At 38.3% G+C, this 15,027-nt stretch overlaps 1 protein-coding gene and 1 non-coding gene across 2 annotated transcripts in view; both read right to left on the bottom strand.

The window, feature by feature from the left end:
• The window catches only part of cachd1 (cache domain containing 1), a 67,984-nt gene extending 58,899 nt beyond the window's left edge, over positions 1 to 9,085 (bottom strand). Inside the window, 1 exon segment of the mRNA XM_063892191.1 lies at positions 8,553 to 9,085. Coding sequence (XP_063748261.1) covers positions 8,553 to 8,801 — 249 coding nt within the window. The 5' untranslated portion in view covers positions 8,802 to 9,085.
• A 5,201-nt stretch (positions 9,086 to 14,286) lies between these two features.
• trnag-ccc (transfer RNA glycine (anticodon CCC)) lies at positions 14,287 to 14,357 on the bottom strand. The gene has a single exon. It is a non-coding gene; the product is annotated as a tRNA-Gly (tRNA).
• Between the last annotated feature and the right edge of the window lie 670 nt (positions 14,358 to 15,027).

Below are 15,027 nucleotides of genomic sequence, written 5' to 3'. Positions count from 1 at the left end.
GTTGCACCTTTGTACAGAATCAGAAACAGACCTACATGTAAACTACCAATAATACTGTTTCTGATTCTGATGAACTGGCTGATGTCACTGTATTGATGAATTGTATAGAGGAGAAAAGTGAGAAAAACTGAGCTGTCCTCCACGACCCTATGAGCTAACAGTTGGAGGTGTTATGTAACTCCACAGCATCAGAGACAAAGATGCAAGCTTCTAAGCTTGATGTTTAAGACTCGAAATATGAGACCTGCTTTTATTTTTAGCTGACATGATGTTCTCCAGTCATCCCTTGCACTCTTAACAGCCTATGCCTAAAAGAAGACCCTCAAAGATTAGTATTACATAGTCACAGTCAGAGTTTTGTCCCCCAAAATACACCTATTTAATACAAAAACACCGCAAATAGGCAAACATACAAAAAAAATGATATTTGAGTTTACTGCCAGCTTATGTAAGCACCACCGAGCCTTGAAGCATAAACAGGGGGGGGGGGGGAGAGAGATAAGAAGCATGCATAACAGTCTGATCTGCTTCTCCACAGTAGGAGCTCAAACTCTCCTCATCGAGAATGCAAAGCCTCTCCTGCAGGAGTGAGTGCGCATACATGTGTGCACCATGAGGGGGATGGGGCCCTTACAAATGCATGTTGTCTGGGGGAGGGAACTGGTCCCTCTACTCCCATTGCCCTCCCAGTTGGGTATTTTGCTCACTGCCCCTTGCCTTCCCCAGAAACCCCCTCCCCTTCTCGTTCCCCTCTTTCTCTCTTTCATGGACAGTTCATTTTAAGTCCTGTCCATTGTGGCGAGTGAAGGGACTGACTTGCTAAGGGGTGGCCCCCCAGTCCCTTGGCTGACACTGCCAGGTCAGCCCTGTTGGAGCTAACTAAGTAACACTGGCAGGAATCTGGAAACACAAAGCCTGGATCACCAATAATGATTACCTCTCACTCTTTGAGTGCATTTGTTATCGTGTGTGTGAGAGAGAGAGAAACAGAGAGACAGAAACTCTGAGCTTGTATGAAGTAAGGCAAGGCCGAATGGGTGATAGTGAATGGAAGACAAAGAGTGAGATAAATAGTAAAGGGAGAGGGAATCTTTTTTTTAAAGTGAGAATGAGCTGTTAATTAGTTCTCCTCTTCGGTAAGCAAAGGGAAGAGTAAGCTAGTTTCACTCAAAACTGGAACACCAGGCCTATTTTTATACGTACAAATAAGTGATCCGATTTTTAAACTGGAGACAGACAATTTTCATCCAAAGCTATTTGATAAACGATATATCATAACATCTGTTTACAAAACAAAAATGCCAAATATTTTGGGTGAGGATTTGCTACTTTTTTAAATGTTACATACAGTGAACATCTCAATGGTGTAATTAAACAATCACTTGAATGTCTACAGAATAAAATGGGGAGAAGGTAAGCAGTTAACTGGTCAGGATCTACATTCATTTCTCAATTGTTTTTTAGGCTAGTGTATGAAATGTTGAAAATTGTGTGTAAAATCACCATCAGAATTCCGTAGAAGGCCTCATTTTGTCCTAGCAACTTTCCAAAACCCAAAAGACGTTCAGTTTACGATCAATTACATAAAATGCAGAAAAAACCTCAGATTTCTGTCACTACAACTGGTAAGTATTGGGCATTCTTTGCTTGAAGAATGACTAACAACCAATTAGCAAAATAATTCCCAAATAATTAAACTAATTATCCAATCCTTTCAATTCCTTTGATGACAATGAACTACACAGACTTGTTAAGGCATGTATGCACTCCTACACTTGGCATCTTGACGTGTATCCCAGATAAAACTGAAAACAAGGATGTTTGCAGCTACAGTAAAAAAGCATTTTATTCAATCTGACCCTCCCCTCTCCCTTGTATCTAAGGAGTCTTTGGTCTAAAAACGCAGAAGACCCCTGGTGTATTTTCTTTAGTGAAGCGCAGCATTGTCAAAACAAGATGAAAGCTGAAAGACATTCAGGATAAGCAAAAGCAGACACAAAAAGCTAATAGCTGAGGAGGCTGCAAATCACTGCAAAACTAATTTCAGTCAAGGCCAAACTTTAACTAAAAGCTGTGGGAGACAGATCAAAAAGCGGTCAGATAAATGATCTGGCAACCACAGCACAGACAGATTATAACCACAACAGCTGGTGGATAAGGGGAAGAACATCAGTTCTTTGCACCGTCCCGACCACAGTCCAGCAGGAGCCAGGAGACGGTGCACTAGGCTGCACTTACACAGACAAAATAAATTAAAGGGATTTGATTTAAATGAATGGGAGCCATGGGGTTCAAATCCTTTGTGGAGGAAAAAAAAGCAAATCACTGCAGATGTTTTTGTCTATATTTTATCTTTCTTCCAGGAGTCTTCAAGCAAAGTTAGGTTATAAATGGAAATTGGCTGATGGTGAAACATAACAAATAAACTATTTCTTATCAGTTCTCTTTCATTTGCCAAATCATAAAAATGGACATGGCCGGTCAAAAGAAAATCTGAAAATGAAATTTCAACAGACAGTAGTTTGTTCCTGAAAACCAGGTGTTCGACAATGACTGCAGTAATATTTCTCACTGTTGTTTTCTCACTTGATTTTGGTTGCCTATTTTTTGACAAAAAGTATTCTTTTGTGCATGTTGTAATACCTAAAATATGTTTAACCTCTTTCGATATTAAAAATAAAATAATTCTATATACTGGCAAACCATGAAGACATGACAAAATTCAGTCATATTCTTGACAATACGGAAGAATATGGGTCAGCATGCTGCACATGATCAATGAGACTTTACAATACAATACCAAATACAACTTTAAGAAGCTGTGTTTCCAATGTACAATACCTTTCTTTTGTATTTTCATTCATTGTAGAAGTCCTGATCCAACACACAAACAACCACCTGAACTTCCAATTCAAATATTTAAGATTGACAAATTGGAAATAAGATTGTTTTTCTTAAACCCAGATGCGACAAAGTAGCTATGCAGCAGCACTTAAATTCCCAGTTTTGTCAAACAAGTCTGGGGCCTCAGCTGTTTCTGATGTGTGTTCAGTTTGGAGGTTGGAGACACTCCTGTATACCAGGGGTGCCTGTGCCTCTCAGGGCCTGGACTACAGCCAAAGCATACAAGCAGCTCAACATTTAATGAAAACATGGCCTTTTGCTCCGTTCTCTCCTGCATTGTGACGGAATGATAAAAGGTAATAGTCGACAGAACTGGGACATTTCCCAAGATTTTGACAGACCAACAATCAAGACGACAGATTTCCAAGTCATTCCAAGTTTAAAAACATTGCAGATGCTGCTGTGGGACTCTGCAGCTGTTGGCAGAAAGTCCTGTTACTTCATGAAAGAAAGAAATACAATTTTATTTAAATTATATTTAATATTAATTTATATTAAACAATTGGACTTATCAATTAGAAAAAAGTGTACCGTAGCTTTAAAATAAGGTCATGTATGCCCAACAATACCGCATCAGTTACAATGTTCCTGTTCAATTCAGATTAAAAAATAAAAAGACAGAACACTAAAAGCAGTCGTAAACAGACAAGTATAATTTGGATTAAGATGAATAATGTATCAGCAGCAACTTAAGACCAAGAATCCAATAACTTTGTTTGAAAGCAAGAACATCTGGCCATGTTAAAATAAAATAAAAGTCCCTGCAATAACAGTTCGAAAGCTGAAATGGAAAAAAAAAAAAAAAAAGGTGCAGATAGTTCAGAGCAGCCTCTAATGGCTCATAAACCGCAGAGGCACGTCATGATTTACGGCTGGACCGAAAAGGAGTCGTTCTGCTGCACAATGCAATGCAAGGTCGACTAATGCAAAGCACCTGTAGCTAAGGCGGCCTCAAGAAATCCCTACATAGTTCAAAACAGAAAAGTAATGCGGTGAGAAAACCTGAAAAGTCTTTGTCATTAGTGTAAGTGGGTTCAATTATATTATCAAGTGTGGCTCCAAACCCTGAAGACAACCAAATCTCACAATGGTCCTCTTTGGTATGAAGGGTTATTAGTGCTATAGAAATCCCAGAAATGTAACTTTGAAAGCATCAATTACAAATATGTTTATGTTTACAGCTCAGGGATTGACTGAGTTATGTGAAAGGTGTCAATCACAGTGGCGAACCCATGAAGAAAAATCACTCGACTCTGCAGCATAATAGTCACAATATGACTATATCTGAATACAGCAGGTTGCTCTGTCTGGAAATAATAACAATTTGACTATGCTTTAACCATATTATGCCTGTCCTGGAGGTTTAACTTCCACCCTTAACCCAATATATGTTGCTATAGTCTGTTCATCAGAACATTGGACAAACTGACAGGGAATAGTTGGTTAAATTATAAAGCACCTGAGGGGTGGGCTACAAAAAAGCAGCCCCATTATAACCTCAAAAAGACAAAGTGCAGGAATGTGTCTAGAGATATATTTGAAACCTAAGTGTTCATTGACCTTTGGAAGATGTACTTGTTAAGAGAAATGTCATTCTTGTTTTTCTTCTTCCATAGAATAATCTATAATCTTATATTCACTCGTAAATACAGACAACATATACATGGAGTGCTACTGCATGTCAGGCTGGATTTAGAGCGGTCCATACATTTAAAGCATAAAATAGAGGTTGAATGAGAGTTAGCTAATAGTCCAACATGTAGCAGAGGGCTTGTCAGGCTGGTGGTAACCTTGACTGTTTGCACATATTCATGCAGGCAATGCAGTAAGAAGCAAGAAGGCTTTGAAGCTTTGCTGCAGAGAACCGAGCAGGAATTCTGATGTCCTGCTGTATCATCCTCTAACCCTCCTCCTCCTTCTCCCTGGCTGCCTCTCTGTCTCTGTGAGGGATTCCATATAAAGTGAGGCAAAACAGCATCCAAAAATGAAGAAACAAGAAAGTAAAGAAACAAGGTCAGGTGGAAGACATTTAGATATGTTACGACAGGCCAAATAAAAAGTCTATTCCAACTGAAAACAAAAACAACAAAGCAGGAATTGGCGCTCTGTGATAGCCCCTCAACTGGTGTTGCTTTTGGACCGAACCCAACACAGAAATTCACAGCCTAATGACAGTGCCGGAGCCGCCCCACTTTTCTCTCTTCCTGCACAAACCTCCATTGCCCTAAAATTACTATCAATATTCAATTTGGGGGCTGGGGATACTGGGAAAGCCAGACTCAAAAACAAACCACACTTCTCTGAGGATTAAGGCCCTTAAAACTAACACAGTGAAATTTCCTTTCTAAATAATCAGAAGACGGGCACATATACCCTTTCTGTAAAAGCAAATGATGTGTACTTTTCTAAAGATCAAGCGTGTGTTGCTGTAACTGTGGATTGAAACTGTGATCCTGGCTCTAGTGAGCAAGAAGCACCAGGACAATCTTCTAATAACACAGAAAACGTAAAGGATATTAACTTTAATATTTAGATCCAATTCCAAACTGCCCTGTAAAACCCTCCTGATTTAAGCCTCAGAAAACCAGACACAAAGGTCATTAGTAACATATGTCAGAGAAGATATTATAGTTACAGTATAACCACTGAGATAAAAAAAACACATTCAGAATAATATGATATTATTTGAGACTTTTTTCCTTCATTTTCTCAATGGGAGAAAAAAAAACCTTATCTATTGTAATATTTTCAGTCATTTTTCAAATAAAGATTCAAAACGGACTTACTTTTGATTTTTCGATTTTGATTTTTTTCACAGATTGTGGCAAATATACCTTCAAAAAATGTAATATTTATTTATAAGGAGATCAATGAGAAAGAACAACATCCTCTGAAAAGGTGACCTATCAGCTTGAACAGGGTGTCGACTGTACTCCCTGTGTCCCCTGATAATTGAGTAACTCAATGACAGATTGAACAAGGTTGACCCACTGACTCAGAAGCACCGACAAGGAAAACCTCAAATTACACATCTGCCAGAGAATGAGAGGTGGAGCGGAGAGAGGTAGAATTACGTTTTAAACAGAGAAGTCAGGAAGCCTGCTTGATGACAAATCCTTCATTTCTTCTCCAAAATAATAGTGTGAGCTTTTGAATGTTGATGTCATTGTGCCAAAAAAATGAAACACGACAAAATGCCTTTAAGATATCATTTGTCAGCTGCACCTCAGGAATCTAGTACTTTTTAAGGCAAGAGTGTAGTTTGGATACAAACTACAAAAAAAAAAAAAAAATTAAGTGCGGAAAATCACTGCCTTAAAGAGACAGAGAGATAAAGTGAAATGTAATTCAACAGACACACAGCAGACTGCAGTCTGGCCACATCTGAGCATCAGAGCAGGTGTCCACACAGACAGCACAGCCAACAGATTCCTGTTTTTATTTTCACAGGCAGATGCAGACTGTTTTTACTGGATTCACATCTCTTACATTGGTCGAAAACCAGTCCAACAAATCCATGAAATGCACCGCTTCAATCAAACTCACATTAGCTTCTTGGCAAGTCAGATTTTCAGAGCTTGTACAACAACATGATCGCTTCAAAGCTGTTTTCCCACGATAAAGAAGGATTGTGTTTAATAAATAATCAGAAATGGTATCATTAAAAATAAATTGAGTGAAAAGGCCCAAATTATTTTTGCCTTTATTACATCCTCAAAACCGATGACAGTTTGAGAGCTAATATGTGAAAAACTAAAGGACAGAAAATGATGGTAAGAACGGGAACAAAACTCAGGGAAGGATGAGCGGTGAGAGGCGAATCCAGTGGATCAGAGGAAACCCTCAAAGCCGACTCCCAGAGCCGGGATGAAGGTGACCCAGTGTGGAAGCAGAGAAGATGAAACAACATTTGGGGGCAGGGCCCCCCACCGCCTCGCCTCTGTGTTCAGGGCCTGTGAGCTCCTCTGCCTCTGAAGTGCTAAACACTCCCCTCACACCAGCCACTGCACCTCCTGCCATTTGGTGACTCAACGCAAGTCTGCACGCATGGGCTGGCAAATAAGTGTTTTCCCTGTGTTCCCAATATGTTTAAAATAAATCATGGCTGCAACGAACAACTATTATCATTCCTGATGTATCGTTTGTTTTTTTAAATGGTAGGAAATCAGAATGAACGTGTATCTTTGGTATGACGAGAAGTCTACTACCCACAGCATTCAGTTTATAATCACAAAAGACAAACATAAACAGCAAATCATCAGAAGAGAGAGGAGTAGAACGAAGAATGTTTTGGTCTTTTTGCTATATATATATATATATATATATATATATATATATTCAAACTATTTACTGCATAATTTTTGGTTGTCTAACTGATAAAGCTATAGACAAATTGTTACACCTCTAACACTCAAATACTGTAGCTTGAAAGGAAACTTGCTTTTAATTAAATAATATCAAATGTCTGACTTGTGTAATTGATCGAAAAAGACTGTAGGCTAATTACTGGATAACGGCTATTATTATTATTATTATTAATAATAATAATAATAATAATCTTACATGTAGATGCACTCATCAACATTAATGGACTATGGTGTGTCTCAATCAACGAAGATAAAAAAAACTCATACAAAAGCACTAACCATCTCGCTTATGATTAATAACAAAAATCGTGTGAGCTGCAGTGAGAGCTGAAACAATGATTTCTTGAGTTGAAAAACAATCATTTTAATAGTAGGCTACTCTGATTCAAGCCATCCATCAGGCCAAAATGTGTTAGCTGCTTTTTCTCCCTTCCATATAATTGTAAACTGAATATGTTTGTGTTTTAGACTAATGATCGAAAATAACAAGCTTGTAATGTACATTTTCACCAGCTTCTTATCTTTTATTAACCAAAAAAATATGAAATTACTCCAAAATACTCATCAATAGATTACCTGATCATTTAAATAATTGCACTGATGGAGAATGTGTCCTAATCCTCAAGATGTGCAAACAACTATACATTAGTTATCGCTCATCTTTGTGTCTCTGGGCTTCAGCCAACAAAACGGATGTATTCCTGTTATTTGATGTTCAGGAGCCCTACATAACACAAATCTCAGACCCATTGGAAAGCATGTTAAATTATAACCAGCGTTTGTATCTGCACAATGATGTAAGCATCTTTATAACCAGGCACAGGTCTAATGTTGTTGGATAGGGGCCAATCCTCAACAAAATGTTACTGCATGGCCGATTTTTCATGATAATCATTGTAGGCGACAGTTTGTTCACCTTTTCAGCAGACACATGCAATCCCACACACATCTGACCTTTAATAAAATGATCACTTTTTAGCAGGAATAATAAAGGACAAACACAAGCCCCCCACAAAACCAAACCTCCAGCATGTGTCCCAGATAAACGCGTCCCAACTTCAAATCGCGTGTGGTTGCAATGGTGACAAAATAGCTCATGTTTGGTAAGAACGTACAAATATTCTGTCAACAAAGTTTCCATGATTACCACATTGTTTTGGTGTTTTACCATGCTGTTTATTTCAGTCTGACTATTTGAATCCCTTTAAATCTAAGTGGCGGAGGAATATCTTCCAGTTTTACACGTACACGATTTAAAACACATTTCTCCCCAACGCTTACCTGCATAGTAAAGACTCCCAGCTCCTGTGAGGACAGCTTTTTCATCTGATCGGCCAAAACTTGAGCTTCTTCCAGGATGGAAAACTCCGTCTCTGCTCTGCAATATCCACACGAAAGAGCCAAGCAGATTAAAACGATGCTCCACGAAAAAGCCAACAAACCCCTGTGAAACCGAATGCGTTTATCCCGAAAAGCCGCGCGTGTTTTCGTCTTCAAAACCAGCCGTTTCTCCCCCGTCCTCCTCGCCATGATGGCTGTGGGTCGACAGGCTGGAGAAACACGAAGTCTGAGCTGGTGGCGGAAAAAAAAACTTCAAGGGAAACTACTTTTACAACTTTGCAACGTATAGGACGTGTGCCATTTCTCTTGAATACAAGTCTCGAACATGCCCAGCCATGCAAACCATTGCAGCTCCTCGAAACCCTTCCAGAGAAGAAAGTAGATCCATACAGGAAGAAGACACGAGTTTCCTTTTTTCACGTTGTCGGTGTGCCGTTCTTGGTCAGTCGCTCCAACTCCTGGAAGTCTGGCAAAGTGTGTGTGAGCCGGAGATTCACCACAATGGGGGTGAAAGTGGGAGGCGTGGAAACACGAGAGTCCTCCCGGAGCCTGGATCGCCGGATCAGGCTTTCATGACGCCTTCAACTGCTGCTGGGAAAACAGACAGTAGTAAAAACAGCCCCCGTGGAATGACCCTCCAAATAGGCAAACAGTGCAACAAACACAAGAAAAGTTTGTATTTTTAATCTAACCGGAGACACATGAAAATGTATATTTTTTAATCAACTTCTTCGTACATTTAGGGATAAAGTCGCTAAATCCGAGAAATGCCCTATGTTCCCTTAATGCACCGCAATTTCTAACACCACCATGGATATAAAGAAAGAAAACAACCCCTTTTTTTTAAAATGTGAAAGTCTCTAAATAAAATATTTGGATATTTCAATGTCAAATGCAGCCAAAAAGCACGTCTAGCAGTTCAATTCTGGTTGGGAAGCACATAATTCTTGACATATTTTATATTGTTTGCTTCAGTCAGGTAAATATTATTTATGTTACACAAAAAAGAAAAAAAAAATATTCTGTTGAAAAATAAAGAACACTGTCTGGACACCATCAGCTCCTAGTCTGAAAACCTCCAGATGAGACTTTAATTTTTGAAAGAGGTCAAACCTCAACTGTGGAGTGATCAGGTCGGAAAAATCTGCAACTCACATTTCAATGTACTGGGTATAAAAATGATATGCAAAGAAATGCACGTAGAAGTTTTTCTCTGCAGTTTGATTTAAAACCCTCATTTCCCAGAAATAATCCAGGCAACATGACCTATATGCCATCAATTATATCAGTGACTTACGTTATTTACCATTTCGTAAGGGCCTAGCATGCCATGATTGGACCCTTTTTGATGTTAACTCCACATGTACTTTTATTCCCTTGTATTTAAGATACAACTACATGTTTCAATCTTTCTCTTTATATACAGGGTGTATTGACTCCACTCCCTTGAGAATCCAGTTCTGGCTTTTGTTTCACTTTGGTTGAGCTCCTGTGAGGAGGAGAGGCTTGTTCATTTGAGCAATTTACATTTTCATTTCTTACTGCGAAATAAAATCATTTGTAAAGGAAAATTGTGTCAGTGATGGTAGGCTTGGAAGCATAACTGTACTTTAACCCACTCGAAAGCTGTCGTCCAATCAGTACTCTTTTTCTCATTATTCTTCAATTGATTGACTTAGCTGCACAATTGGCCTCTCGCCATCCCTCTCAATGCTTTTTACACATTTGGGGAGATTATCAGTTGTATTCATGCACAAAATATCTTTCCATGGCTGTTTGGTCTGTGAAAATGGGGTTTATCCTGTTTTACAAACTGAAGTTTTCAAAGAGACTTGTCACTGTCAGTAAAAAGGGAGAATGAAAATATCAGCCCCATAGAAAGGTTTCAGCAAAAGAGGGACGAGTTATTTAGAGATAATAAACCTTTAGTAAATAGATTCAAATAACCCTTTCTTTGTTAAACTCATATTAAATCCACTACGCTGTTCATGGGAGGCGTTTGAAGGATCTTTTTAAGTATTTACCACTGATTTGACTGTGAAGTGCCACAATAACAGCAGTACAGTTATTTAACAATCACTTGGACCTATAAATACATAATTTTTACATTTAATTCAGTCAGCCAACAATGTTTAGACACGGTTTTGATCATAGTGAGTATGAAGCAGCCATGCCCTTGCTCATTCAACAATGCAGCCAAAATAACTTCAATGCCTTGTAACTGAGATGTTATCTGTAAAATTAAAGAGTATTTTTGATCTGTGATGTCTAACAAAATCCCATTGTTAAATGGGTTGCGGTAAAGATTAATACCTTAGTTCAAGTAGTTTACTGATAAGCTAGAAGTCAATGTGAATAAGTCTCAAGACTAATATGAATATTATGCCAACCTGGGTTTTTTTTTCAGGATGTGCTACTTATAATACAAACCACTTCTTTCTTTGCCAAAATTGTTTATTTGTTTTAATTGTCTTCTCAAGATTTAATTCATATTGATGGCATTGCATATGAAATTAATGTGTGATTGATGCAGTTGGCCTTTGCAATCAAGGTATCTTGATAGTAGGAAAAGAGACTCCAGACTTTGCTCTGCTCCTGAATGAGTCGTCTGTCTGTGTCTTTGGCTGCAGACGCCATCAGATGTTTGCATGGCCGTCAGATTCTTTTAGACACTTACAAACACAAGGATGTTTGTTAAGTGGCCAAACGCAGTGTGTGTGTACACCACATGCATTATCAGTTCCCCAGAAAAAATCCCAGATTTTTATGCGTTTTGTTGTTTCACCGTCATATGTCAGTGCAACAGATGAAAGTGTAGTTTGTTTGCAAGACCCTTTTATGGACACAAATGGTGACTATTTTTGCAGGGAACTCATTTCCTGTATTGCAATATTTGCACAGTAGAACATTTTCTATAAAGAGCCTTTTGCAAACATGAACAGTGTATGAATTTACATAGCAAAAAGCAGACTGAAATAACTCAAAGTAAAATCTAAATGCTGCAAAATGATATGGTCAATTTCTCCTCTCCTCTCCTCTCTGCCACAGAGGCAGAGCTGACCTCATCAAAGCTCTGCTGTCAGTGTTTATGAGTTTGGAGGGTTTTTAAAACCTGCTGAACTCTCTCTGCTTCACACCTGTTTTGTGTGTGTGTGTGTGTGTGTGTGTGTGTGTGTGTGTGTGTGTGTGTGTGTGTGTGTGTGTGTGTGTGTGTGTGTGTGTGTGTGTGTGTGTGTGTGTGTGTGTGTGTTTTGTTTGTGTGCTACACAGGTGTGTGTCTTTTTAGAGAAAGAAGACTCAAGACAAGGGCCTATTAGTTAATAAGGACCTAATAAAGTAGAAACGCTTTTTCTTTTCATGGAAGTCATTATATCTGTGCATTGTGATATGAAGAATTAGTTAGACCAATTATTTAGGCTGAATTTGACTATCGCAGTAGCTAAAATGTGACGTCTACGCCTCACCAAGATTGTCACTATGATTTCTAAAAAAGCTACAACAGGTATGAAAAATACATCTCCAAATCCATTTGTTGCTAAAGAAATAATTGGCTTGTAAATCAGTAAGATACCTGGCACTAATTGGACTTGCTCTCATAGTTTTTTCACTTTATCTCTCAGATCATTTTCAGTCTGCTGCTCAGCAAAAGCAATGCATCTGTCTGTGAAATAACTCATCCTGACTGTGTTTCTGACTGGCGTGTCTCGGTAAGAAGGGCTCTGCTGGTTTATTCAGGGCCAAATATTTCATTACACAAGAAAACGGGTAGGGTGTTTTCATTAACGGGGAAAGAATGATTTGTCTTACAGGATTATCCCATTTGCATTATTTTAATTACAGCATAGACCCACAAAGCCACCTGGCTTGGGAAGATAAAGGAAAGAAATTAAGGCTGTTTACTCCAGGATCCAGGATTTTGAATACATTATATAGATTTTGGGGAAAGATGCAGGGAGGTCCTGTTCAAAGCAAGACAGGAAGACTCCAGGGTTTCATATCTGGCTTCAAAGGCAGCTCTGACTGAGAGAGAATTGTATCACACATGACCAGGAAATATTTGGCTAAAGATCACATGTAACCGGTTACCTGTGGAAGTTGAGATTAGATTTTAAGCCAGATTCAGTGAGGTTACACAGTCTCTAATAACAGTACTGTTCTACTCTTTATCCGAAGGTGTGAGAAGTAGGCAATGCAAAACCTCCAGTTTAAATAAAGCCAAAGGCAATGCAAATGTCTTAGCATGACAGTTCCCAGCCACAATATTCAGTAAACACAGGGGTTGATAGTGACACATAAAGGTTTGTTAAGCTTTTACAGCTAAACTGCTCTTGGCAAATCAAGGCCCTTACATAACTTGGTTGGTTGCATACATAAATGAACACAGCCACACACATATCCACTGGATAATTGTATGTTTTAGTAAAAATGCAGATGATTCTTCTAGTTTTACCTCCTATTTAGATCTTAATACTATAATCCTGTTCCTTAATACATGTAGATTACAGCCCCACATTACTTACTAAGTATAATTCATAAAAAGAAACTTGTTTCCTTTAATTTGAAAACTGTTGAAGAAAAAAAGCACAATAAAAAAAAGAAAAAGGCCTACTGCTTTTTGGTAACATTGTAATGCTTGCTTTCATTTTGTATTGGTAAGTTGAATGATTTAACATGACAGTTGATATTACATGAGTGTACTTTCTGTACCTCTGTTCTTTGCCACCTCTTCTCAGTTGATCCTTGGTCAGCCTCAAACCATTCAAAGGAAATGGTTTGATGATAGACTCCTCAGTTTAGACATCACCATGCTGAAGAAAATAATCATTCATTATATCCTTATTATCAGAAAGAGAAAAAGAAGAATAATAGCAAGATAAACCAGAAAGTTACAAAAAGTCCATTAAGGTCCTATCCACATGCATATGCCTCACATTTTCAAAGCTCTAAACAAGGATGATCACTGGGGCTCAAAATGGAATCTCAGTGATCATCATAGAAACAGGAATAATTTTAGACATAAACAGAGCTGACTCACTCACTGGCAGCATCAGAGCTTAAGCTTTATAGTCTCTGGCATCCATCCATCTCCAGACAGGAAACGCTCCAGGGACAAACTAGCTAGACCCAGTTCATCTTAATGCATGTCCGACCCCTGTGATAATACAGCTATGAAAGAAGAGAGAGAAAGAAGAACAGAAAGAAACAGAGTAGAAGGTTCAAAGGTTTTATTTGTCATATGCACAATAATAATATTAAAATATTTTTTTTCTGATCTTAAACAGGATTGAAGCATAAAAATTAGGCCCTGTGCATATGGCACAGTGGGGCCCATGTACTTAATTACATTATTGTCTCGCACATGTATGAATAAAAACAACCACTATGCATCCCTGGATGTTATTAACATCAGAATCAGCTTATCTGGCCAAGTATGTGTACAAATAAGGTATTTGAATCTTGTTTTAAGTTCAATGTACACTAAACAGAACAAATAAACAAGTTGAAAATAATGCTAAAAGTAGAACTATAAAGTACAGAGGTCTATATGAAAAACATATTTAACTAGACGTGTGTTTATAGATATGTATGGAATCTATACAAAAGAAAACAATGAGCAACTACATCCAAGTGTTGTTTAGAAAAACAATAAACAGCTAAGATTGCAAAAAACTTGTGCGCCGCCCGGGAATCGAACCCGGGTCGCGAGAATGGGAATCTCGCATGATACCACTACACCAGCGGCGCTGACGAGATACGCGAATTTGGAGGGATTAATCCAAATAAGTGTCATTATTTAGTCTGCACAATATAAAATCACATTTGAACCCTTAGTACTCTTAACCTTTGATGTGATTTGAACAAATACAAAGATAGGCTTCCATACGCCAAAAATCTGAAAACGCGCCACGTTTCGAATAGTAAACAATAGGGCTATATATAACTCAAAGGGCTAAAAAAGCTGTCGACGGCGTCTCCTTGCTCAAACGCATGTTTGCTCCCCACACAGTACGAACTCAGGAGACGCAGATATGTTCCTGCTAATGCAAACTTTTTAAGCAACAACTCTGCGTTGAAATCGGTTAGTTAACGTTAGCTGTTAGCAGCCGGATTTGGAGGTGCTATTGACTTGTATTAAGGTGCATTCAAGCTCTATTCAGAATAACAGTTTTTTGGGTGTGTTCAAGTTACCATGAAATGTATTTTTGGAAAAGGTTGGTATCACTTAACCTATTCAAGTGTACAGTTGTTTCATAAATAATAAATATAAGAGAATTAAGGATGACATACCTTTTAAAACATCATGGGATTCATTATTATTTTACAATTGTTAAATTTGGTATATTCCATAATAGTGAGAATGTCATTGTATTGGTACACACTACTACTATATTGCTGGCATCGTGACATTCCTATT

This window comes from Eleginops maclovinus, chromosome 9 (assembly GCF_036324505.1).
Source record: "Eleginops maclovinus isolate JMC-PN-2008 ecotype Puerto Natales chromosome 9, JC_Emac_rtc_rv5, whole genome shotgun sequence".
In the NCBI taxonomy this organism is placed as follows: domain Eukaryota; kingdom Metazoa; phylum Chordata; class Actinopteri; order Perciformes; family Eleginopidae; genus Eleginops; species Eleginops maclovinus.
This window is presented reverse-complemented; position numbering and strand designations above follow the sequence as displayed.